Source organism: Oncorhynchus keta, chromosome 25 (genome assembly GCF_023373465.1).
Source record: "Oncorhynchus keta strain PuntledgeMale-10-30-2019 chromosome 25, Oket_V2, whole genome shotgun sequence".
Lineage (NCBI taxonomy): Eukaryota > Metazoa > Chordata > Actinopteri > Salmoniformes > Salmonidae > Oncorhynchus > Oncorhynchus keta.
Genome location: NC_068445.1, coordinates 23,383,082 through 23,409,337, shown reverse-complemented (window position 1 = coordinate 23,409,337; position 26,256 = coordinate 23,383,082). Strand labels below are relative to the sequence as shown.

The 26,256-nt window shown below is 43.7% G+C and overlaps 1 protein-coding gene across 13 annotated transcripts in view; it reads right to left on the bottom strand.

Moving 5' to 3' along the window:
• LOC118358435 (synaptic vesicle glycoprotein 2C-like) overlaps positions 1–26,256 on the bottom strand; it is a 73,214-nt gene that overhangs the window by 10,510 nt on the left and 36,448 nt on the right. For 5 of the 13 annotated variants that reach the window (XM_052478963.1, XM_052478961.1, XM_052478962.1 and 2 more), the window contains exons 3-4: positions 8,658–8,838; positions 5,023–5,174 (exon numbers count right to left, since the gene is read on the bottom strand). The exons of 1 other annotated variant lie outside the window; for it this stretch is intronic. In XM_052478963.1, the coding sequence (XP_052334923.1) occupies positions 5,023–5,174; positions 8,658–8,838 (333 nt within the window). 7 more of the 13 variants (XM_052478967.1, XM_052478968.1, XM_052478969.1 and 4 more) reach the window with 7 other exon arrangements.

Here is a 26,256-nt window from a genome sequence, read left to right as displayed (position 1 = left end):
GTGTGTGTGTGCGTGCGTGCGTGCGTGCGTGCGTGCGTGCGTGCGTGCGTGCGTGTGTGTACACATGCCAATGGTGGTGGTAATGTGTGTGTGTGTGTACGCACATGTATGTGTGTGTATAAGATTTGGTGTGCTGCAGTGAGTGCCTTTTTTATGGGGGTGTAGCTGTGCTGTGAGACCCAGAGGGTTAGTGTTTTGCCCATGCCATTGGAAATCTCATTACCGGGATTATGTACATAATTGACTAAGTTTATGGATGACTGAGTCGGGTAGCGCTCTGCATCTCTGAGGCCTGAGAGAGAAGGAGAAAGAGAGAAGAAAAGAGACCTGAGAGTGAAGGAGAGAGAAGGGAGAGACCTCAGAGAGAGACAGAAGGAGAGAGACCTGAGAGAGAAGGAGAGAGAGAGAGACTTGAGAGAGAGGAGAGAGAGACCTGAGGGGCCTGAGCTTAGTAGAGAAAGAGATATGGTAGAGAAACCTGAAACGAGAGAGAGACACGGAAGAGAGAGAGACCTTAGAGAGAGGAGAAGAGAGTGTAGGAGAGGTAGCTGTGGGGTGACCTTGTAGGAGAGAGCTGAGAGAGAGAAGGAGAGAGGCTCATAATGTTGTGGCCTACAATAGTCCATTATCTGACTTTGCTTTCACTTTGGTCACAACTTAGTGACTCAGGTAAACTGCAGAATAGTGAAACTGCTGCAGCACAACCATTTTTTTAAATAACCATTTGAGAGACAATTAAACACGTTTCAGTTCTCAGAAACAGCCCCATTCTGCTACTTGTCAATGGAAACCAGACCATTCCATGTAAGGCTTGTTCATAGAAAAAAGAACAGCACGAAAACAAATCAATTGACCGCAATCATGTGACAGCACTTGAAGGCACTAGGAACAAGGGAAAGTGTATCAGCTGGAAACAACAGCAGTGTGTAGCCCCCACCCTCTCCAACTTAGGGCACTAGTGAAAAGTAGTGCACTACAGTGAATAGGGTGTCATTTGGGACACACAATATAACTTCCCACCAGAGCACTAGTAGTGTGAGAAAAGGTAGCAGTATCCTGTAGTATGATGAGATCTCTGCAGGCTGATTCAGGCTTCTGTAGTATCTAGCCGTGTGTTTGTCATGGGGTTTTAGGACACATTAGGAGCTGCCGAGTGTTGAAGGCATATGAGAAGTTACATAAAGAGATTTAGTGGAGTATTAAACACCAATGAGGTGGTAGATGTGTGGTAATCTATCATTATGTTTTTCTGTATTAGACAATAGATTACTCCTCAGGATCACTGTTGGCGGGCACTGCGGCAGTTTAGGAAAACATAAAAACCATCGAAAAGTGCTGGAGTATGCAAGGCACACTCAGAGAGAAAGAGAGGGGGGAGAGAGGGATTGGAAAGAGAGGATAGAGAGAGAGAGAGAGGACAGAGAGGGGAAGCATTGAGGGGGAGGATAGAGAGGGAGAGCACTGAGAGAGAGGAGAGAGAGAGATAGGATAGACAAAGAGCATAGAGAGAGAGGACAGAGTGTGTCAGGAAGAATGAGAGCAGAGTGGGTCTACTGACATGCCTTCACAGGGACATCTGTAGATCTGATAGCAGAGCTTTCACAGTGACTCGCTAAGTTTCCCAGATTGTATGTGTAGCCATCCTCTATAGCCACTGCAAAATAGAGAGAAACAGTGGCTTTTGAAACCGATCCTCCCTGTGTGTGTGTGTGTGTGTGTGTGTGTGTGTGTGTGTGTGTGTGTGTGTGTGTGTGTGTGTGTGTGTGTGTGTGTGTGTGTGTGTGTGTGTGTGTGTGTGTGTGTGTGTGTGTGTGTGTGTGTGTGTGTGTGTGTGTTCATCTGGATGTGACCAGCGCCCTCAACTTAAATGGACCCCCACTGTGTCAGGTATCGTTGCCTTCAACGTCTACAGTGCAGTCAGTGTTTGTACAAGCAGGAGTTTCAGTGGCTCAGTGCAGCCGGCTCATATCCTCCATGCTGCCACTTCAGAAGCCCCTCACTGACGTCACCCACACCCCTGACATAAATCATGGCTAGCTGTGGCTTTGTCTCGTTACGTTAGAGCAAGAAGGAAAAGCTAATTATGTTTGATCAAGAATAACATCCCCAGACAGAGAGAAGGAGAGGGGGAAGAGGGGGGAGAGTAAAAGGCGGGTGGGAGAGATATTGAGAGAAAGAGGAAAGAGAGACAGACAAAAAAAGAAAGAAGCAGTGAAAGGGAAAGAAAGGTTGAGCAGAGAGAGACAGGCGTGTTGAGAGAGAGAGAGGGAGAGGGAGAGGGAGAGAGGTGTAGAGAGAGAGAGACAGGTGTAGAGGGAGAGAGAGAGGCGTAGAGAGAGAGAGGCGTAGAGAGAGAGAGACAGGTGTAGAGAGAGAGAGAGGCATAGAGAGAGAGAGAGGCGTAGAGAGAGAGAGACAGGTGTAGAGAGAGAGAGAGGCGTAGAGAGAGAGAGGCGTAGAGAGAGAGAGAGAGCGAGAGAGAGAGGTGTAAAGAGAGAGAGAGAGGCATAGAGAGAGAGAGAGAGGCGTAGAGAGAGAGAGAGAGAGAGAGAGAGAGGCGTAGAGAGAGACAAGTGTAGAGAGCGAGAGAGAGAGAGACAGGTGTAGAGAGAGAGAGAGAGAGAGAGAGAGAGAGAGAGAGAGAGAGAGAGAGAGAGAGAGGCGAGAGAGAGAGAGAGAGAGAGAGAGAGGCGTAGAGAGAGAGAGACAGGCGTAGAGAGAGAGAGAGAGACAGTTTGAGGAATAAACAGAGGAAAGGCCATTTTCCTTCATCTTTATTGATATGTGCTGCTTATTTCCAGCGTAGCAGCGTCGTAAATCACAGCCTTCTATCTCCCACCGGCACACCTTCATTCCTTAAATATCCCTATGTGTTTGTCCATGTGCCTGTGAGTATGTGTGTGTGTGTGTTTGTCTTTGAGTGCACATATGTGTATCCCTGTCGTTTACAGGCCAACATTAATCACGTAAACTGTCCCTCTCTCAGTCTGCAGCCGCTTAGAGAGATTACATTCCTTCATGTGCCAGCAGGGCAAACTGGCACCTTCACCCACGGTCACAGCGAAACCTTCACCTCCACTGGTTGTACTCTGCCAACCTGGATTTCTGCAGATGAGTTTTAACATTGTGTCTTAATAATATACCACATTCAGACACATTATAACCATCTAATCATTTAGTAGGTTTAGTTACAAGCATTTCACTACACTCGCAATAACTTCTGCTAACCATGTGTATGTGACCAACAACATATGATTTGATTTATTGGTATAATGGCCAAGACCATAGCTGAAGCCTAAAGACCCACCGTAGTGTGGTATAATGGCCAAGACCATAGCTGAAGCCTAAAGACCCACCGTAGTGTGGTATAATGGCCCAGGCCATGGCTGAAGCATAAAGACTCACCATAGTGTGGTATAATGGCCCAGGCCATGGCTGAAGCATAAAGACTCACCGTAGTGTGGTATAATGGCCCAGGCCATGGCTGAAGCATAAAGACTCACCATAGTGTGGTATAATGGCCCAGGCCATGGCTGAAGCATAAAGACCCACCATAGTGTGGTATAATGGCCCAGGCCATGGCTGAAGCATAAAGACCCACCATAGTGTGGTATAATGGCCCAGGCCATGGCTGAAGCCTAAAGACTCACCATAGTGTGGTATAATGGCCCAGGCCATGGCTGAAGCATAAAGACTCACCATAGTGTGGTATAATGGCCCAGGCCATGGCTGAAGCCTAAAGACCCACCATAGTGTGGTATAATGGCCCAGGCCATGGCTGAAGCATAAAGACCCACCATAGTGTGGTATAATGGCCCAGGCCATGGCTGAAGCATAAAGACCCACCATAGTGTGGTATAATGGCCCAGGCCATGGCTGAAGCCTAAAGACTCACCATAGTGTGGTATAATGGCCCAGGCCATGGCTGAAGCATAAAGACCCACCATAGTGTGGTATAATGGCCCAGGCCATGGCTGAAGCATAAAGACCCACCATAGTGTGGTATAATGGCCCAGGCCATGGCTGAAGCATAAAGACCCACCGTAGTGTGGTATAATGGCCCAGGCCATGGCTGAAGCATAAAGACCCACCATAGTGTGGTATAATGGCCCAGGCCATGGCTGAAGCATAAAGACCCACCGTAGTGTGGTATAATGGCCCAGGCCATGGCTGAAGCATAAAGACTCACCATAGTGTGGTATAATGGCCCAGGCCATGGCTGAAGCATAAAGACTCACCGTAGTGTGGTATAATGGCCCAGGCCATGGCTGAAGCATAAAGACTCACCATAGTGTGGTATAATGGCCCAGGCCATGGCTGAAGCATAAAGACCCACCATAGTGTGGTATAATGGCCCAGGCCATGGCTGAAGCATAAAGACCCACCATAGTGTGGTATAATGGCCCAGGCCATGGCTGAAGCCTAAAGACTCACCATAGTGTGGTATAATGGCCCAGGCCATGGCTGAAGCATAAAGACTCACCATAGTGTGGTATAATGGCCCAGGCCATGGCTGAAGCCTAAAGACCCACCATAGTGTGGTATAATGGCCCAGGCCATGGCTGAAGCATAAAGACCCACCATAGTGTGGTATAATGGCCCAGGCCATGGCTGAAGCATAAAGACCCACCATAGTGTGGTATAATGGCCCAGGCCATGGCTGAAGCCTAAAGACTCACCATAGTGTGGTATAATGGCCCAGGCCATGGCTGAAGCATAAAGACTCACCGTAGTGTGGTATAATGGCCCAGGCCATGGCTGAAGCCTAAAGACTCACCGTTGTGTGGTATAATGGCCCAGGCCATGGCTGAAGCATAAAGACTCACCGTAGTGTGGTATAATGGCCCAGGCCATGGCTGAAGCATAAAGACTCACCGTAGTGTGGTATAATGGCCAAGACCATAGCTGAAGCATAAAGACCCACCATAGTGTGGTATAATGGCCCAGGCCATGGCTGAAGCATAAAGACTCACCGTAGTGTGGTATAATGGCCCAGGCCATGGCTGAAGCATAAAGACTCACCGTAGTGTGGTATAATGGCCCAGGCCATGGCTGAAGCATAGATCTCTCCAATCATCCAGAACATGCACAGCCAGCTCAGGTGCTCCCCTCTCTTCTCTCTGGACAGCACCTCCGCAAAAAAGGAGAAGACTATAGGCACAACCCCCCCTGTTCTGAAGGAGACACAAGGACAGGACACTGAGTAGGGACACAGATTCTGCAGAGGGCAACATTCTATCAACCCCTAGAAATTATTTATGTAAATTATTCTAACTTAACTATAGTACATATTGCTGCATGTTAAAGATTTTGTGGCGCTTCTATTTTCTTGGAGGAACCTTTTGTATTTTTCAGATGTGACACAGCTTTCAAACTGTGGTTAAATTTTTACTACTGTAAAAGTAGACAATAGGAACAAACACTGGAAAAATGTTCCTCAAACTTTGCCAAAAGGGTAATTCCTTGGCTTTCCAGTTAACCATTAGGCTTAGAGCCAGTCCTCAGAGACTCCAACACCTGCTTGCTCCCAGAAGGCAGTTTGCCTGGCAAACCTTTTCGATTACTCTGAGTCTCTCTGTGGAGAGGGGCGGGGAGGCAATTTGTAAATGAGCTCTTGACAGGGACCATTACATCCCTCCCATGTTTTCTCTGGATAAATCAATGCTCTGTTCTTACATTCCCAGACATGTGAGGCTAGAGACCATGCAGCCAGTGAATAACAGTATGGACATTCAGAAACGGTGCTGTACAGTAAGTAGTAGCCTGATTGGTCATCCTGAACTCTTGCTTATTTTCACCGTGTAGCGAAACAGAATGTAAGCTTGCGACATCAGAATGGTTGTACCAGGCTAGTACAATAGTTTCCAAATAACATTTCACTTTTCCATCATAAAGCTGCCTTTAACTGCCAAGTGCTACTTTTTAGACAATCATTTATCACAGAGCCTTTCACTTAAGGCCAACAAGACTGAAACAAAAAGGACAGAATGTTGTCATTTCATGATAAAATGGACAATATTCAGTCCTCCTATGATATAAGGCATGGGTTGGATTTCATACAAATGTATATAATACAAATAAAAAACATTTGTTGAGATATTGCTTGTATCATTCTTGTGCATTCTTTTTTTTCAATGAATGTGATAATTGAGGGAAATTATTTCCTGCAAATTGTTTTAAAAGAACATTGTAAAGTATTTTACCAGCAATGTTGAAAGCACTAATCCACTCCAAGTATAAGATGCACAAACCTCTCTGCAAAGACACACCTCAATGAAACAAGGTTTTAATTCCCTGTATTGAATCCATGTTATCACTGGTATAGCCTAGTTGGTGTAAACTAAAGGCTTTCATTATGGATGTTAGGAGCACACTGACAATACTTACAGACCCAGGGATGTTTGACACATTGATTAGTCACACAATCCTATTCCTAGACAGGAGAGATGAAAACCTCTAGCGATTACATGGATGAAATATCAGACGGGGAGTGAGAACATGTTGACAGAGTCATTTACAACTATACTGAACAAAAATATAAATGCAACATGCTACAATTTCAAAGATTTTACTGAGTTACAGTTCATATAATAAAATCAGTCAATTGAAACAAGTTAATTGGCCCCTAATCTATGGATTTCACAAGATTGGGAATATAGATATGCATCTGATGATCACAAACAACTTTTTTTAAAAGGTAGGGGTGTGGATCAGAAAACCAGTCAGTATCTGTGACCACCATTTGCTTCATGCAGCGAGACACATCTGTTACATCTGCTCCTGCCACACCCTCTGCTGCTCATCCTGTGTCTCCTTGACCTGCCACCACTCCCCCTGCTCTCTCCCTCTCTCTATGTGTGTGTGTGTGTGTGTGTGATTGTGTGGGCGGAGACAGGTGTGCTGGAGTCAGAGCAGATCCCCACCAGCTGCAACCTGTTCCATAATCAATACCTCTACAAATACTCAGTCCTGCCACTTCCACACTGCCAGATTGTAATATCTGCTCAGTCAGTCTACTGTTTTAGCCGTTTGTTACTATTAAGATTCTGTTATCCTGTTGTGCCTGTTTTCCTTGCCTGACACGGTTTTCCTCTCCACTACAGTTCTGCCCACTCTGACTCTGGTTCCGGTCTCCAGTCCCGCGTCTCCACATCTTGCTACTCTGTCCTGGATTCCCCACTCTACTGCTCCCTTGGATTCCCCTCCGGACCTGCTTACCCTGTCCCAACCCCTCTCGCTCCAGCTTCAGCCCCCTGCACTCCATCTTCCACCTGTGTTTGAATAAATACCTTAAATACCTACTTTATCCCAGTCTCCTCATCTGAGTCTGCTCTTGGGTTTCCCTGTTCCACTCCACGTAACAACATCAGGTTGATCAGGCTGTTGATTGTGGCCTGTGGAATGCTGTCCCACTCCTCTTCAAAGGCTGTGCGATGTTGCTGGATATTGGCGGAAACTGGACCACGCTGTCATACATGTTGACCCAGAGCATCCCAAACATGCTCAACAAGTGACATGTCTGGTGAGTAAGCAAGCCATGGAAGAAATGGGACATTTTCAGCTTCCAGGAATTGTGTACAGATCCTTACGACATGGGGCTGTGCATTATCATGCTGAAATATGAGTGGATGGAGGCGGATGAATGGCACGATAATGGGCCTCAGGATCTTGTTACGTAGCTCTGTGCATTCAAATTGCCATCGATAAAATGCAATTGTTTTCGTTGTCCGTAGAGTATGCCTGGTCATACCATAACCCCACCGCCACCATGGGGAACTCTTAACAACGCTGACATCAGCAGGCCACTCGCCCACATGACACCATACATGTGTTCTACAGTTGAGGCCGGTTGGACATACTGCCAAATTCTCGAAAGCGACTTTGGTCCAGAAATGAACATTTAATTATCTGGCAACAGCTCTGGTGGACATTGTTGCAGTCAGCATGCCAATTGCATGCCCCCTCAACTTGAGATGTCGGTGGCATTGTGTTGTGTGACAACTGCACATTTTAGAATGGACTTTTATTGTCGCCGGCACAAGGTGCACCTGTGTAATGATCATCCTGTTTAATCAGCTTCTTGATATGCCACACATGTCAGGTGGATGGATTTTCTTGGCAAAGGTGAAATGCTCACCAACAAGGATTTAAACCATTTTGTGCAAAACATTTATGAGAAATAAGCTTTTTGTGCATATGGAACATTTCTGAGCTCTTTTATTTCAGCTCATGAAACATAGGACCAACACTTTACATGTTGCATATATTTTTGTTCAGTGCACATATTCATTAAATAAACCAAAACAGATGAATTACAACATAAGATAATGAATTAATGATGATCTACTGTGAAAGGAAGTCTATGGGAATTAAGGAGTTAAGAAAGTAGAACTGCAGGACTATTTGATGAAGGAGTTGAAAGGATTCATCAAGGTGGTAGGTAGTTTTGTCCTAATTAGGCTACATAGCTAAGTCAGTTGTCTTGTTCATGTCACAACTCACAATACATGTTTGAATCTCCAGTGTCATTTGGAGTTTGCAGTGTCCTATTGTTTGTTTAATGTGCATTACTATGGGGATTCATTACTCCATTCTTTAAGACATAAGTAGCACATTGCACATTGCTTTCCATTCTTAGCCTGGTCTTTCAGACTCACCCAAAGCCTGCGATCACGCGGCAGAGCAGGAACATGCCGTAGCCCTGAACGAAGGAGGACAGGAAGGCGAAGAAGCCGTTCACACACATGCAGATGAGCAGACACTGTCTGCGGCCCACCTTGTCTGACATGCCCCCCCAGAAAAATGCCCCCACCATCATCCCCAGGTACACAATACTGCCTGCAAAAAGAGAGAGAGGGGGGGGGGGGACTTTAGATTTGAACCATGTCTATCTGCACAGCACAAAGCAATTATCAAAGCAGTTGTCTTTGGACCTTCAAACAAATAATACTCAGTGAATTTTGAATGTGTAGTTAAGAGCAGCTGCGGTAGCTTTTAAAAGCTAATCCTAATGAACTCATATGGTCTAATGGATCCTTCAGCAGAACACAAGTTCAAAAATATATATCCCCTGCTATTTAATATGCAACGTCATAATCACTTCTAGTCCCTCTCTACCTGACATCAGATCCCTGCCAGGAGACATTGGGCACATCTCAAATGGCACCCTATTTTATAGTGCACTACTTTTGACCAGGGTCCATAAGGCTCTAGTCAAAAGTAGTGCAATATATAGGGAATAGGGTGCCATTTGGAACGTACAGATTAATGGCTCTCACACATTCATGGCTCGTCAGAGTGGGCTAGCTGCTAAAGTGAAGGGTGTAAAAGTGTCACAGTAAAGTATGGAGCCCCGTTAAGGCCCATTAGTGTTGATGATCGTTCATCAATAAGAACGTTTAATCACCAAATCTGTTGAATGACTCAATCTGTGTTGAATAATACATTTCACTTCTCCTGAGGGGAGATGTTTAAGTGTTGTTTGGTAGAATAACAACTTAGTAAATCCAGCTCTTTCATGTTAACTTTTGACTGTTAAAGCTATATCTCATGCAGGAACAAGTTGATAAAGAACAACAAAGTATCTCTCTCGCCTTGATTCCACTTTTCTTCCAGTTTTGTGTTTAATTACTGCACATTCCAAGAGTACATTTCATAAATATTTACATTAAGAACTATACAATTCCTGTTCCATGTAAGAATGCTAAGGAACTACATGAAGATTTACAGGGTGGGGGGTCGCTTCCCGTAAAACACAACCCATTCCTATTCCCACAGTGATGTGATGAGTAAATACAGAATGGAATAGACCTGAACCCACTCGTGTAACATAAATCAATGGGATAAAGAGTGTGGTCAGTAATACAGGGTGACTTTAAAAAAGAAGCCTCTGCTCCTTTTTAATGTCTGTAATGTGGAGAGGAATCAATGCCCCAGACAAAACAGCATGGGGTTCCCACACTGATGATCATGATCTTGGTGTCTGACTGGAACACTATGATCCATTCTTCTGTATTATTAACACCAAAGTACTGTTACTGAACTCTGCTCTTCTCTAATCTTCACAAGAGAGTACTCTTCTCAAGCCTTCAAAGTACCCACCTTTAATTATATTGTCCTGGTATGGCCACATAGTCAATTTTGTATGGATTTCTATGATTACATTATTTAAAGGCTCAGTGCAGTCAAAAAACTGGATTTTTCTGCTTAATATTTCCACACTAAAACGTTAGAATAATACTGAGAAATTGTAAAAATTGCCAGAAATTTCAGCCTGTTTTGGTGGAATGGAGTTTTGGCCTGCCTGGTAAATTAGTTAATACACCAATAAGAGAGTTCCAAACCTCTCTGCCAATAACAGCAGTTTTCAGTTTCCCCTCCCCACTCAGACCACTCCCAGACAGTCCTAGCAAAATTCTTGCTTGAGAAATTGCTCTTAGCTAAGAAGCTATTTTTGTTTATTTTGTACAATTTTAACTGAAAACAATCAGAGTAAGGTACTTAATTGTTACAGAGAAATTATTTGATATTAAGTTTTAAAAGAACAGCATCATGGGACCTTTAAAGTGGAACTGACAGCATTTTAACAAGCCACCACTTAGATATGGCAATTTTAACATTTTCACAAATTCACACAATGTTTGGGAATTACAGTGCATTCGGAAAGTATTCAGACCCCTTTACTGTTTCCACATTTTGTTACCTTGCAGCCTTATTCGAAAAAAGTATTTATTTTAAATCATCATCAATCTACACACAATACCCCATAATGAGAAAGGAAAAAACGTTTTTTTAGACATTTTTGCAAATGTAAAAAAAAAAAAAGAACTATCACCTTTACATAAGTATTCAGATCCTTTACTCAGTACTTTGTTGAAGCACCTGTGGGCTCTGGCTGAGCCACTCAAAGACATTCAGAGACTTGTCCCGAAGACACTCCTACGTTGTCTTGGCTGTGTGCTTAGGGTCGTTGTCCTGTTGGAAGATGAACCGTCACCCCAGTCTGAGGTCCTCAGTGCTCTGGAGCAGGTTTTCATCAAGGATCTCGCTGTACTTTGCTCCTTTCATCTTTCCCTCGATCTTGACTATGGTCTCCAGTCCCTGCCACTGGAGAACATCCCCACAGCATGATGCTGCCACCAGCATGCTTCACCGTAAGGATGGTGCCAGGTTTCTTTCAGATGTGACTCTTGGCATAAAGGGAGAAGAGTTCAATCTTGGTTTCATCAGAGTCTTGGTGGTTCCAAACTTCTTCCATTTAAGAATGATGGAGGCCACTGTGTTCTTGGGGACCTTCAATGCTGCAGAAATATTTTGGTACCCTTCCCCAGATCTGTGGCTTGACACAATCCTGTCTCCGAGCTTTACGGACAATTTTTCTGACCTCATGACTTGGTTTTTGCTCTGACATGCACTGTCAACTGTACCTTATATAGACAGGTGTGTGCCTTTCCAAATCATGTCCAATCAATTGAATTTACCACAGGTGGACTTCAATCAAGTTGTAAAAACAGCTCAAGGATGATCAATGGAAACAGGATGCACCTGAGCTCAATTTCGAGTCTCATAGCAAAGGGTCTGAATACTTATGTAAATAAGGTATTTCTCTTTTTTTATTTTATATATATTTCAAAAAAAAATTTTAAACCTGTTTTCGCTTTGTCATTATGGGTTATTGTGTGTAGAGTGATGAGGATATTTTTATTTTATTTAGTCAATTTTAGAATAAGGCTCTAACGTAACAAAATGTGGAAAAGTGAAGGGGTCTGAATACTTTCCGAATCCACTGTACATAAGGTATTTGTGAAAACTCGATATCAACATAGATTGGGAAAGTGGCCATGTGTTTGGACAATTAATAGACACTGCAGTAAATAAAACCTAATAAAAATGTCCACGCAGACCGGTGCGCCATAGCCAATCAGAGCTACAGTAGGCCTATAAGCAAATAAGCCATTTACCACATGGGCCTGCCATCATTCACTTTGAACTGGACTGTGTGTTTACAGGCAGCAGCAACAGACTTTAGATAATTAGAACGCATTGGTCAAAAGCCACAAAATACACCTGAATGGATTTCTGAAAATATGTCAATATAACAGTCCTCTTACATTTGGGAACTTCACAGTTCTATTGATCAAACCATTTTGAAAGGTAGGCTTTCTCTAACCTCAGTTATGCACATCAACAACACCAACGTAGACAACTAATGCTAGCCAGAGAGAGATGAGCTAAAATTTAATGAGGGAACATTAGATAAACCCACTCAAATGTTTTCACCTAGTTGGAGTTTAAAATTGCACTGATAAACGATGGGGAATAGTAAGTAGCCTGCTCATCCTTCTGCAGCTTGCCTGCCAATGCATGCTTATCCCAACCCACATTTTGACAACTGAATGATAATTTCCCTGCTTGCCCGCCCATTTGATATATGCCAAAACAAATTTGATTGACAACTAAGGGTGCGGTTGTGAATTGCCTCCATAGTGCGCTCTGTCATTCCTAAATTCAGAGCGTTATCAGATTGTCCATTAGTAAATTCAGAGCTACTTCCAGACATAAAATGAGAGAACACCTCCCTCTGGCCATTTGACTTGCCCTAGCAGAGCTGGTTAGGCTGTTTACATGGTATCTAGAGCATTAGTGACTAACTGTGATAACAATTTAATAACTTTTTTTGCCAACATTTACTAACACCGGTCATATTCAACAAGTGTTAAACATTCATAAATTCCTCAGGTATTTTGGGGGCCTCTGGCACGCTAAGATGAGAAATCGGAGTAGATAGCCAGAGTGAATTTATAAACACAACATGGATAAGCCTTTCAAGTTCAGCATAACTAGCTAGCTAGCAAAGCGATTCACATTTCTTGCGAGCTAACCAAATGACACCTGCATCTCTAGCTGCAGCAGCCAGCTAGCTAATGTTAGGCTCCGTGTTTTTATCTTGCTAAATAAATAGTTACATAAATAGATACGCTATCCTATTAGACACATTATGACTAACTTGTGATCATTGCCCTTGCTAGTTTGATTGCATTGACATTCCCAGCCTTAGTTACATTTGTCAGTTTTGGTCGAAAATATTGTGTCATTGAAACTTTACTGAACAAAAATATAAACAGAACATGTTAAGTGTCATTCCCATGTTTCATGAGCTAAAATAAAAGATCTCAGAAGAAAAAGCTTATTTCTCTCAAATTTGGTGCACATATTTGTTTACATCCCTGTTAGTGTGCATTTTAGCCTTGTCAAGAAAATCCATCCACCTGACAGGTTGTGACATATCAAGAAGCTGATTAAACAGCATGATCATTACACAGGTACAACTTGTGCTGGGGACAATAAAAGGCCACTCTAAAATGTGCAGTTTTGTCACAAACACAATGCCACCGATGTCTCAAGTTTTGAGGGAGTGTGCAATTGTCATGATGCCTGCAGGAATGTCCACCAGAGCTGTTGCCAGAGAATTCAATATGTATTTCTCTACTGTAAGCCACCTCCAATGTAATTTTAGAGAATTTGGCAGTACGTCCAACCGACCTCACAACCGCAGACCGCATGAAACCACCGGCCTCACAACCACAGACCAAGTGTAACAATGCAGGCCAGGACCTCCATATCTGGCTTCTTCAGAGGGGATGGGGGGTGCAGAGAACTATTGTTATAAAGCCCTTCTGTGGGGAAAACTTATTCTGATTGGCTGGGCCTGGCACCCCAGTGGGTGGGCCTATGACTTCCCAGGCCGACCCATGGCTGTACCACTGCCCAGCCATGTGAAATCCATGGATTAGGGCCTAATTTGTTATTTTATATTAATTAATTTTTTCACCTTTATTTAACCAGGTAGGCTAGTTGAGAACAAGTTCTCATTTACAACTGCGACCTGGCCAAGATAAAGCAGTGTGAATTAATTTATTTCAATTGACTTATTTTCCAATGAACTGTAACTCAACAAAATCTTTGAAATTGTTGCATGTTGAGTTTATATTTTTGTTATAAAAGAGTGCATCCTGAATGGGTGGAGGCAGAAAACAATGTTCCAGGCAGCGCGTGATTTACAATCTGATAGCAATATTTTTATACATCCAAGAAATGTATTAGCGAGTTATATTAATCGTGTATTGAACTGCATCCATATATTCTGCCAACAATACTTTCTGTATGTAATGGAATTATGAGTCAAACTGAACCTATTTTTAAAACCTCTTATGAAGTTGGTTTTGTTGCATATACTGGGAATTTAATATTTTGTTGACTAATATTATGATTGTCTGTTTGTTTCATATCTGCATAGTAGTTAAAATCCTGTCAGTTCCACTTTAATGCATTGACGTCCTGGTCAAGAGACTAGTGTAAATATGCTTTTCCTGAGGGCCTCCCTAGTGGTGCAGTGGACTAAGGCACTGCATCGCAGTGCTTGAGGCGTCGCTACAGACCCAGGTTTGTTTCCGGGCTGTGTCACAGCCGGCCGAGACCGGGAGACCCGTGAGGCGGTGCACAATTGACCCAGTGTGGTCCGGGTTTGTGGAGGGTTTGGCCTGCCGGGATTTCCATGTCCCATCGTGCTCTAGCGACTCCTTGTGGTGGGCCGGGTGCCTGCAAGCTGACCTCAGTCGTCAGCTGGACGGTGTTTCTTCTGACACATTGGTGCGGCTGGCTTCCAGGTTAAATGAGCAGTGTGTCCAGAAGCAGTGCGCATGGCTCTAGACCTTCGCCTTTCTCGAGTCCGTAGGGGAGTTGCAGCGATGGGACAAGACTGTATTCTCCAAGTACATTTGTAATTGGATATCACAAAAAGGGGTAAAAGTACAACAACAACAAATATACAGTATAAATGCTTTTCCCTCAAATACGATTCCTCCGAAAGGAGTCAGAGGATTCAGACACCGTCCAAATACATCAGTTCAAGAAACAAACATAAACCTACATACAGTATAAACAGATAAATCGACGAGTAAACATAAAATTGAGTCGAAAGGATAACTCCCTCATGACTACAGAGCTGTCATTTTAATTCTAAATGTCACTCACTATGACAATAAACAACAGATTGAAGATAGATTTGTCCATATTCCGCTTACACATGGTGTGCTATAATTTAGCTTGAAGCCATGATGTCTGGTCGAATCATTTAAATTCAGCAAGATACACCTCATTTGTTCTATGACTTGTTTCAGGTCTCATCTCCCCAGTAGGCTGTTGTGGATAGATGGGGGTCTGATTTAACTCTCTTATTCCAGGGGTCAAACTGGGGTCATTCACACTTAGCCGTAGTCAGGATCATTTTTATTCTCCAAGTACATTTGCACATACTCATAATTTTACTTGGTGATATTTTTATTTATTTTTTATTTAACCTTTATTTAACCAGGTAGTCCAGTTGAGAACAAGTTCTCATTTACAACTGCAACCTGGCCAAGATAAAGCAAAGCAGTGCGACAAAAACAACAACACAGAGTTACACATAAACAAACGTACAGTCAATAACACAATAGATAAATCTATGTACAGTGTGTGCAAATGTATAAGATTAGGGAGGTAAGGCAATAATAGGCCATAGAGGCAAAATAATTACAATTTAGCATTAACAATGGAGTGATACCTGTGCAGATGATGATGTGCAAGTAGAGATACTGGGGTGCCAGAGAGCAAGAAGATAAATAACAATATGGGGATGAGGTAGATGGGTGTGCTAGTTACAGATTGTCTGTGTACAGGTACAGTGATTGGTAAACTGCTCTGATAGCTGATGCTTAAAGTTAGAGAGGGAGATATAAGTCTCCAGCTAAAGGGATTTTTGCAATTCGTTCCAGTCATTGGCAGCAGAGAACTGGAAGGAAAGGTGGCCAAAGCAGGAGTTGGCTTTGGGGATGACCAGTGAAATATACCTGCTGGTGCGCGTGCTACGGGTGTTGCTATGGTGACCAGTGAGCTGAGATAAGCCGGGGCTTTACCTAGCAAAGACTTATGGATGACCTGGAGCCAGTGGGTTTGGCGATGAATATGTAGAGAGGGCCAGGCAACGAGAGCATGCAGGTTGCAGTGGTGGGTAGTATATGGGTCTTTGGTGACAAAATGGATGGCACTGTGATAGACAACATCCAATTTGCTGAGTAGAGTGTTGGAGGCTATTTTGTAAATGACATCGCCGAAGTCAAGGAACGGTAGGATAGTCAGTTTTACGAGGGTATGTTTGACAGCATGAGTGGAGGCTTTGTTGCGAAATAGGAAGCCAGTTCTATATTTCATTTTGGATTGGAGATGCTTAATGTTAGTCTGGAATGAGAGTTACAGTCTAACCAGACACCTAGGTATTTTTAGTTGTCCACATATTCTAAGTCAGTACTGTCCAGAGTAGTGATGCTAGTCGGGCTGGCGGATGCGGGCAGCAATCGGTTGAAGAGCATGCATTTAGTTTTAACAGTTTTAACAGCATTTAAAAGCACGGAAGGAGAATTGTATGGCATTGAAGATCGTTTGGAGGTTTATTAACACAGTGTCCAAAGAAGGGACAGATGTATACAGAATAGTGTTGTCTGTGTAGAGGTGGATCAGAGAATCACCAGCAGCAAGAGCGACATCATTGATTTATACAGAGAAAAGAGACGGCCCGAGAATTGAACCCTGTGGCACCCCCATAAAGACTGCCAGAGGTCCGGACAACAGGCCCTCTGATTTGACACACTGAACTCTATCTGAGAAGTAGTTGGTGAACCAGGCGAGGCAGTCATTTGAGATACCAAGGCTATTGAGTCTGCCGATCAGAATGCAGTGATTGACAGAGTCAAAAGCCTTGGCCAGGTCGATGAAGACGGCTGCACAGTACTGTCTTGTATCGATGGCAGTTATGATATTGTTTAGGACCTTGAGCGTGGCTGAGGTGCACCCATGACCAGCTCGGAAACCAGAGTGACTAGAGTGTCGCCCCTTTGGAGAGGGGCATGACCGCGGCAGTTTTCCAATCTTTGGGGAATCTCAGACGATACAAAAGAGAGGTTGAACAGGCTAGTAATAGGGGTTGCAACAATTTCGGGTTGATAATTTTTGAAAGAAAAGGTCCAGATTGTCTAGCCCAGCTGATTTGTAGGGATCCAGATTTTGCAGTTCTTTCAGAACATCAGCTGTCTGGATTTGGGTGAAGGAGAAGCGGGGGTGGGCTTGGGCAAGTTGCTGCAGGGGGTGCAGAGCTGTTTGCCGGGGTAGGGGTAGGGGTAGCCAGGTGGAAACCATGGCCAGCCATAGAAAAATGCTTATTGAAATGATCAATTATCGTAGATTTATCGGTGACAGTGTTTCCTAGCCTCAGTGCAGTGGGCAGCTGGGAGGGAGGAGGTGCTCTTATTCTCCATAGACTGTTTGAAAAAAGCTAGCCTTAGCTTTCCTAACTGACTGTGTATATTAGTTCCTGACATCCCTGAAAAGGTGCATATCGCAGGGGCTATTCGATGCAAATGAAGAACGCAACAGGATGTTTTTGTGCTGGTCAAGGGCAGTCAAGTCTGGGGTGAACCAAGGGCTATATCTGTTCTTAATTCTACATTTTTTGAATGGGGCATGCTTATTTAAGATGGTGTGGTAAGCACTTTAAAAGAGAAACCAGGCATCCTCTACTGACGGGATGAGGTCAATATCCTACCAGGATACCCGGGCCAGGTCGATTAGAAAAGCCTGCTCGCTGAAGTGTTTTAGGGAGCATTTGACAATGATAAGGGGTGGTCGTTTGACCGCGGACCCATTACGGATACAGGCAATGAGGCAGTGATATCTGAGATCCTGGTTGAAGACAGAGGGTCTTAAGAGGGTGCCCATGGTTATGGATTTAGGGTTGTACCTGGTAGGTTCCTTGATAATTTGTGTGAGATTGAGGGGATCTAGCTTAGATTGTAGGATGGCCGGGGTGTTAAAAGCATATCCCAGTTTAGGTCACCTAACAGTATGAACTCTGAAGATAGATGGGGGGCAATTCACATATGGTGTCCAGGGCACAGCTGGGGGCTGAGGTGGGTCTATAACAAGTGGCAACAGTGAGAGACTTGTTTCTGGAAAGGTGGATTTTTAAAAATAGAAGCTCGAATTGTTTGGGCACAGCCCTGGATAGTTTGACATAACTCTACAGGCTATCTCTGCAGTAGATTGCAACTCCGCCCCCTTTGGTAGTTCTATCTTGCCGGAAAATGTTGTAGTTGGGGTTGGAAATTTCAGGATTTTTGGTGACCTTCCTAAGCCAGGATTCAGACACTGCTAGGACATCAGGGAAGGAGGAGTGTGCTAAAGCAGTGAATAAACAAACTTAGGGAGGAGGCTTCTGATAACTTGCATGAAACAAAGGCTTTTTTTGGTTACAGAAGTCAACAAATGAGAGAGCCTGGGGAATGGGAGTGATGCTGGGGGCTACAGGACCTGGGTTGACCTCTACATCACCAGAGGAACAGAAGAGGAGTAGGATAAGGGTACAGGTAAAGGCTATAAGAACTGGTCGTCTAGTGCGTTCGGAACAGAGAGTAAAAGGAGCAGATTTCTGCACGTGGAAGAATAGATTCAAGGCATAATGTTCAGACAAGGGTATGGTAGGATGTGAGTACAGTGGAGGTAAACCTAGGCATTGAGTGACTATGAGAGAGGTTTTGTCTCTAGAGGCACCAGTCAAGCCAGGTGAGGTCACCGCATGTGTGGGGGGTGGGACAAAAGGGCTAAGGCATATTGGGCAGGGCTGGGGGCTCTACAGTGAAATAAGACAATAATCACTAACCAAAACAGCCGGGACAAGATAAAACAGACGGGACAAAATAAAACACACTGCTACGCCATCTTGGAATAAAGATGGGGACATCATCTGAGGTAATTTCTAATCATCAAGCCATTCGGGCCATCTTGAAGCCAACCACCGTCTGACGGGGCCACAGTGTCTCCTGACCCCTCCTGTCTCAGCCTCCAGTATGTATGCTGCAATAGCTTATGTGTCGGGGGGCTGGAGTCAGTCTGTTATATTTGGAGTATTTCTCCTGTCTTATCCAGTGTCCTGGGTGAATTTAAGCATGCTCTCTCTAATTCTCTCTCTTTTTCTCTTTCTTTCTTTCTTTCTTTCTTTCTTTCTTTCTTTCTTTCTTTCTTTCTTTCTTTCTGTCTTTCTTTCTTTCGGAGGACCTGAGCCATAGGACCATGCCTCAGGACTCCCTGGCCTGATGACTCCTTGCTGTCCCCAGTCCACCTGGTCGTGCTTCTGCTCCAGTTTTAACTGTTCTGCCTGCGGCTGTAACGGATGTGAAACGGCTAGCTTAGTTAGCGGTGCGTGCTAAATAGTGTTTCAATCGGTGACGTCACTTGCTCTGAGACCTTGAAGTAGTAGTTCCCCTTTCTCTGGGGAACCGGGCCGTGGCTTTTGTGGAGCGAGGGGTAACAATGCTTCGTGGGTGACTGTTGTTGATGTGTGCAGAGGGTCCCTGGTTCGCGCCCAGGTATGGGCGAGGGGACGGTCTAAAGTTATACTGTTACACGACTATGGAACCCTGACCTGTTCACCGGACGTGCTACCTGGCCCAGACCTGCTGTTTTCAACTCTCTAGAGACAGCAGGAGCGGTAGAGATACTCTCAATGATCGGCTATGAAACGCCAATTGACATTTACTCCTTAGGTGCTGACCTGTTGCACCCTCTACAACCACTGTGATTATTATCATTTGACCCTGCTGGTCATCTATGTACATTTGAACATCTTGGCCATGTTCTGTTATAATCTCCACCCGGCACAAACAGAAGAGGACTGGCCACCCCTCATAGCCTAGTTCCTCTTTAGGTGTCTTCCTAGGTTCTGGCCTTTCTAGGGAGTTTTTCCTAGCCACCATGCTTATGCTTCTACACCTGCATTGCTTGCTGTTTGGGGTTTTAGTCTGGCTTTCTGACCAGCACTTTGTGACATGAGCATGTGTAAGAAGGACTTTATAAATACATTTAATTGATTGATTGTTGTGGGACGCACACCTTATAAAACAGTAAGATAAATAAAACAGTTGACTCTTGATGATACTGTGTAGTAGCCCCTAAAGGACATCCAATTACCTCATTCATGTGTTGATCGCCGTGTGTTTTACTGCACAGCACCTGAAGTTGTGATTATCTCAGCACTGGTGACAGGAACACGTGAATCATGAAGAAAATAAATCTACAGTATCACCGAGTTGAAATGGTATAATGTGGAAATGGTATAATGTGGAATAAAAATTGATTTTCTGGGGGATTTGAATAATTTTATTTACACAACATGCCTACCACTTTGAAGATACAAAATATTTTTTATTGTTAAACAAACAAGAAACTGAGAACTTGAGTGAACTATTCACTCCCGCAAAGTCAATATTTTTTATTCCAGCTTCAAGTCTCTTGGGGTATGTCTCTATTAGCTTGGCACATCTAGCCACTGGGATTTTTGCCCATTCTTAAAGGCAAAACTGCTCCAGCTCCTTCAAGATGGATGGGTTCTGCTGGTGTACAGCAATCTTTAAGTCATACCACAGATTCTCAATTGAATTTAGGTCTGGGCTTTGACTAGGCCATTCCAAGACACTTACATGTTTCCCATTAAACCATTCAAGTGTTGCTTTAGCAGTATGCTTATGGTTATTGCCCTGCTGGAAGGTGAACCTCTGTCCCAGTCTCAAATTTCTGGAAGACTGAAACAGGTTTCCCTCAAGAATTTCCCTGTATTTAGCGCCATCCATCATTCCTTCAATTCTGACCAGTTTCCCAGTCCCTGGCGATGAAAAACATCCCCACAGCATGATTGGATGGTGTTTGTGTTCTTGCTTTTAATATTAAGTTCTGCTTTTCTGATGTATCAAATACTTATGTCATGCAATAAAATGCTAATTAATTACTTAAAAATCATACAATGTGATTTTCTGGATTTTTGTTTTAGATTCCATCTCTCACAGTTGAAGTGTACCTATGATAAAAATTACAGACCTCTACATGCTTTGTAAGTAGGAAAACCTGCAAAATCGGCAGTGTATCAAATACTTGTTCTCCCCACTGTATATATATACTGAAATCCTGTGACAGATCATGTGACACTTAGATTGCACACAGGTGGACTTAATTTAACTAATTATGTGATATCTGAAGGTAATTGGTTGTACCAGATCTTATTTATGGGATTCATAGCAAAGGGGGTGAATACATATGCACGCATCACTTCAAGGTTTTTTATTTTTTCATTACACTTGACCATTTTGGACTATTTTGTGTATGTCCATTACATGAAATCCAAATATAGATCCATTTAAATTGCAGGTTGTAATGCAACATAATAGGAAAAACATAATAAAGAATGTATGCATACCACGCTGCGCCTTGGTCTGATCCTTATAACGAACGTGACAATATATTTATATTTAACTGTGCAGAATCTAGTCTACACACTATAGGTTCAATCCCCCTGACTGTCCTGAAGCTCTGTTTATGACCAGGCACATTGCTAGGCGCCAGTTTGCTCCTGGACCAACCCAAGCAATTGTTACACTGCAGCAAACTGGGAGTAGTATTGACAGAGCATCGAAAAAGGACTAGTCACACATTATACATTTTTTTTTAAACTAGTGCATTTAAAATCATTACATAAGATAAGAATCTTCATTGCATACATACAGTTGAAGTCGGAAGTTTACGTACACCTTAGCCAAATACGTTTAAACTCAGTTTTTCACAATTCCTGACATTTAATCCTAGGAGAAATTCCCTGTCTTAGGTCAGTTAGGATCACTACTTTATTTTCAAAATGTGAAATGTCAGAATAATAGTAGAGAGAAGGATTTATGTTTAGCTTTAATTTATTTCATCACATTCTCATGGGTCAGAAGTTTACATACACTCAATTAGTATTTGGTAGCATTGCCTTTAAATTGTTTAACTTGAGTCAAACATTTTGGGTAGCCTTCCACAAGTTTCCTACAATAAGTTGTGTGAATTTTGGCCCCTTCATCCTGACAGAGCTGGTGTAGGCCTCCTTGCTCGCACACACTTTTTCAGTTCTGCCCACAAATGTTCTATATGATTGGGGTCAGGGCTTTGTGATGGCCACTCCAATACCTTGACTTTGTTGTCCTTAAGCCATTTTGCCACAACTTTGGAAGTATGCTTGGGGTCACTGTCCATTTGGAAGACCCATTTGCGACAAAGTTTTATCTTCCTGACTGATGTCTTGAGATGTTGCTTCAATATATCCACATCATTTTCCTCCCTCATGAAGCCATCTATTTTGTGAAATGCACCAGTCCCTCCTGCAGCAAAGCACCCCACAACATGATGCTGCCACCCCCGTGTTTCACGGTTGGGATGGTGTTCTTCGGCTTGCAAGCCTCCCCCTTTTTCCTCCAAATATAACAATGGTCATTATGGCCAAACCATTCTATTTTTGTTTCATCAGACCAAAAAGTACGATCTTTGTCCCCATGTGCAGTTGCAAACCGTAGTCTGGCTTTTTTATGGTGGTTTTGGGGCAGTGGCTTCTTCCTTGCTGAGCGGACTTTCAGGTTATGTCGAGATAGGACTCATTTTACTGTGGATATAGATACTTTTGTACCTGTTTCCTCCAGCATCTTCACAAGGTCTTTTGCTGTTGTTCTGGGATTGATTTGCACTTTTCGCACCAAAGGCCGTTCATCTCTAGGAAACAGAATGCGTCTCTTTCCTGAGCGGTATGACGGCTGCGTGGTCCCACGGTGTTTATACTTGCGTACTATTATTTGTACAGATGAATGTGGTACCTTCAGGCATTTGGAAATTGCTCCCAAGGATGAACCAGACTTGTGGAGGTCTACAATTTGTTATTGAGGTCTTGGTGGATTTCTTTTGATTTTCCCATGATGTCAAGCAAAGAAGCATTGAGTTTGAAGGTACATCCACAGGTACACCTCCAATTGACTAAAATGATGTCAATTAGCCAATCAGAAGCTTCTAAAGCCATGATATAATTTTCTGGAATTTTCCAAGCTGTTTAAAGGCACAGTCAACTTAGTGTATGTAAACTTCTGACCCACTGGAATTGTGATACTTTGAATTATTAGTGAAATAATCTATCTGTTAATAATTGTTGGAAAGATTACCTATGTCAAGCACTGAGTGGATGTCCTCACCGACTTGCCAAAACTATAGTTTGTTAAGAAGAGATTTGTGGGGTGGTTGAAAAACAAGTTTTAATGACTCCAACCTATGTGTATGTATACTTCCGACTTCAACTGTATGACACATTATTACTAAATATTATACAGTGCTGCTATACTAAATGACATACAGGAATAGATATGACAAAATAGACATTCACCCCTCAATTAAGACCAGCCTAGAGACAGACAGCCCTGTTTGTCAAAGTGGCTTAGTGCTCCCCATTATCTCAGCCACTCCCTGTCCTGTCATGGCTGATTCACTAGTTGGGACGAGAGAGAGAGGGGACATTGGAGAGAGGGGGGAAGTGTTGAGAGAGAGAGGGGGAGGTGTTGAGAGAGAGAGAGAGAGAGAGAGAGAGAGAGAGAGAGAGAGAGAGAGAGAGAGAGAGAGAGAGAGAGAGAGATGGTAAGGCAGCTCATAGACTCGTAACTAAAATTAACTGGAATTCCCTCACTATCAAACTCAGCTGATGCATTGATTTAGCTTGGCTTCATTCAAACCTGCAGGCCAACAGACAGGCAGGTCTATTCACATGTTAGCCTCTGTCACAGGCTTTCCCCTCACCATCCATATAGAAGCAAAGTGAGGAAAGCTAAGGCTATTCACATGTGAACACAATTTAAATGTATAGGCTGTGGCCCAGAGGCCTGCTGGAGGGAGAGATAGATGACAGCATGTCTACACAGGTCACATCTAGAATGTCTAGTGGAAGGACAGGGTGAGAGAGAGTCTGTTTCTGTAGGGGAAGATAGTCTGTGAAAGAGGAGAGTAGTGATGATGAGGTGATCTGTGGCCAGGCAGGAGGTGATAGAAGAGAACAGGGTCTCTGAAACTACTGACTGTCTGGGTGATTGGGTTTCTTCAACAGGGTGCAACAAGGCTGAGTCTTTGACAGCAAAACACACACACTACTGCAATTATTTGGGACCAGTGTGGAAGTTTGAACTAAAATGGAGCATGCAGATATTAGGAGCAAACTAAGAGAATACACAGTATTTGAAATGGGACTGGTGAATGGCATGGCAACGAAACTCTGTGGTACAGCGTCATCAAATAAACACCCTGAGTCAGAACTGCACCAAAGCACTAGCATAGATCCCAGATATGTCCAAACACATTTCCAAAACAGGGAAGTTCAGCAAACACTCAGACACACACCAACACACTCTCTAGAGGGAGAGGCGCTGGAGCTGAGCAGTGCGGCAGAACACACACACAAACACACAGTTAAGTATCATAATTCAGCAGCTCTCGAAAACTAGACACTGAAAGATGAGAGATGATGAAAGAAAAAGAGTAAAGGGGAGGCGATAAGGGCAAATAGAGAATGAGAGGGGAATACTGTAAGTAAATAGAAAAGGGTGGAGAAAATTGTGTGTGAGAGGAGAATGTGAGAGTGAGAGGAGAATGAAGCAGAAGATCTGAAAAAGAGGAAAGGAGTGAAGAATAAGAGAGTGAGAGATAGAGAAAGAGATGAGGGGAGTTTAGAGAAAGAGAGTGTGAGAGGGGTTGAAGAAAGGGAGAGGAGAGAGAGAGGGGAGAGGGAGGGAGAAAGAGAGGAAGACCCTAGTGACTGGTGTGGTGGTGGTGGTGTTGTTTGTGCTGTCAGATCCTGAGGAGCCCCATGAGAGTGGTGAGAGCGCTCAGCTGCATCATGGCCTCTTTTCCGATTTCACGCTTTGATGCTCTTCGCTCTTAGAGGGGCAAATTGTTTCAGTGCCACACAAAATGCTTGCTCTGTTTTATTCATACAGCATATAGAGGACACAGCATGCCTGTCTGGAGCTAACTCTGTCACTGTGAACAACGGTGGGGTGATTCCCTGTATCTTTCACTGTTTCATTCTCTCACTTTACCTCTTCTCTCATCTCTTTTCTCCTCTATTCTGATCTTTCATTTCCTCTCTGCTTTCTTTCTGTCTGTGCTTCTCTCTCCCCGCTCTTGTTTTTCTGCTTGTGTCCTCCTCTCCTCATTCTCATCTTTCCTCTTTCCTTTCATCCCCTCCCATTCTTCCCCTCTCATCTCCTCCAATCTCCTCCTCTCCTTTTTCCTCACCTCTGCTCTCCGTTTCTTCTCCTCCTCTCTTCCCATTTTCCTCTCCTCTCCTCTCCTCTCCACTCCTCTCCTCTCCTCTCCTTTTCCTCTCCTCTCCTCTCCTCTCCACTCCTCTCCTCTCCTCTCCTCTCCTTTTCCTTCCCTCTCCTTTTCCTCTCCTCTCCTCTCCTTTTCCTTCCCTCTCCTTTTCCTCTCCTCTCCTCTCCTCTCCTCTCCTCTCCTCTCCTCTCCTTTTCCTCTCCTCTCCTCTCCTCTCCTTTTCCTTCCCTCTCCTCTCTTTAGCTCATTTACACTGAGCAGCATGTAATCACATTTGTACTACATCATGTCAGGCTTGATGGGTTTCATGCCCCCTCTTTGCCGGAAGGAAACCACCACCCCCGCAGAAAGAAAGATTGGGGCTCTGACTGATTTTGGTTGGTAGCAAAGATTTCAATCAAATCTTTATGAAAGTATACTTATCTTGGTCTAGGAGTGCAAGCAAAATGGGAAATCTCATTCAGCTCAGTAATGCGTCTAAGCTTCCTTGCATTAAGGGTAATGAATAGATAGACATGAAGTATTTTGATTCAATGAGCGCTCGATAAGACAGCACTATTACACTGATATTGGTGGTGGCTGCAGGTTCTCTGTGAGCCGCACACACTCTCTCTCACACACACACACACACACACGCTCTCCCTCACACACTCTCTCTGCGCTAGTAGTGTGTAGTGTAATCTCTGCAGTGGCACTGCGATCTCACTGCAGTTTAGCCATGCTCAGCTGCCCCTGGCCTGGACCATGCAGATACTCACAGCCTGCCAGCTAGCTACCATAGACAGAGAGACAGAGACAGGGAGAGAGATTAAAAAATATATTTGATTGTCACATACACCAGATAGGTGTAGTAAAATGTGTTGTTTTACTGGGTCAGCCATACTACTATGGTGCCCCTGGAGCAAATTAGGGTTAAGTGCCTTGCTCAAGCGCCATCAACAGATTTTAGGGAGGGAGTGAGATGCAAAGAGAGAATGAGAGAGACTAAAAAAAGGGGAGAAC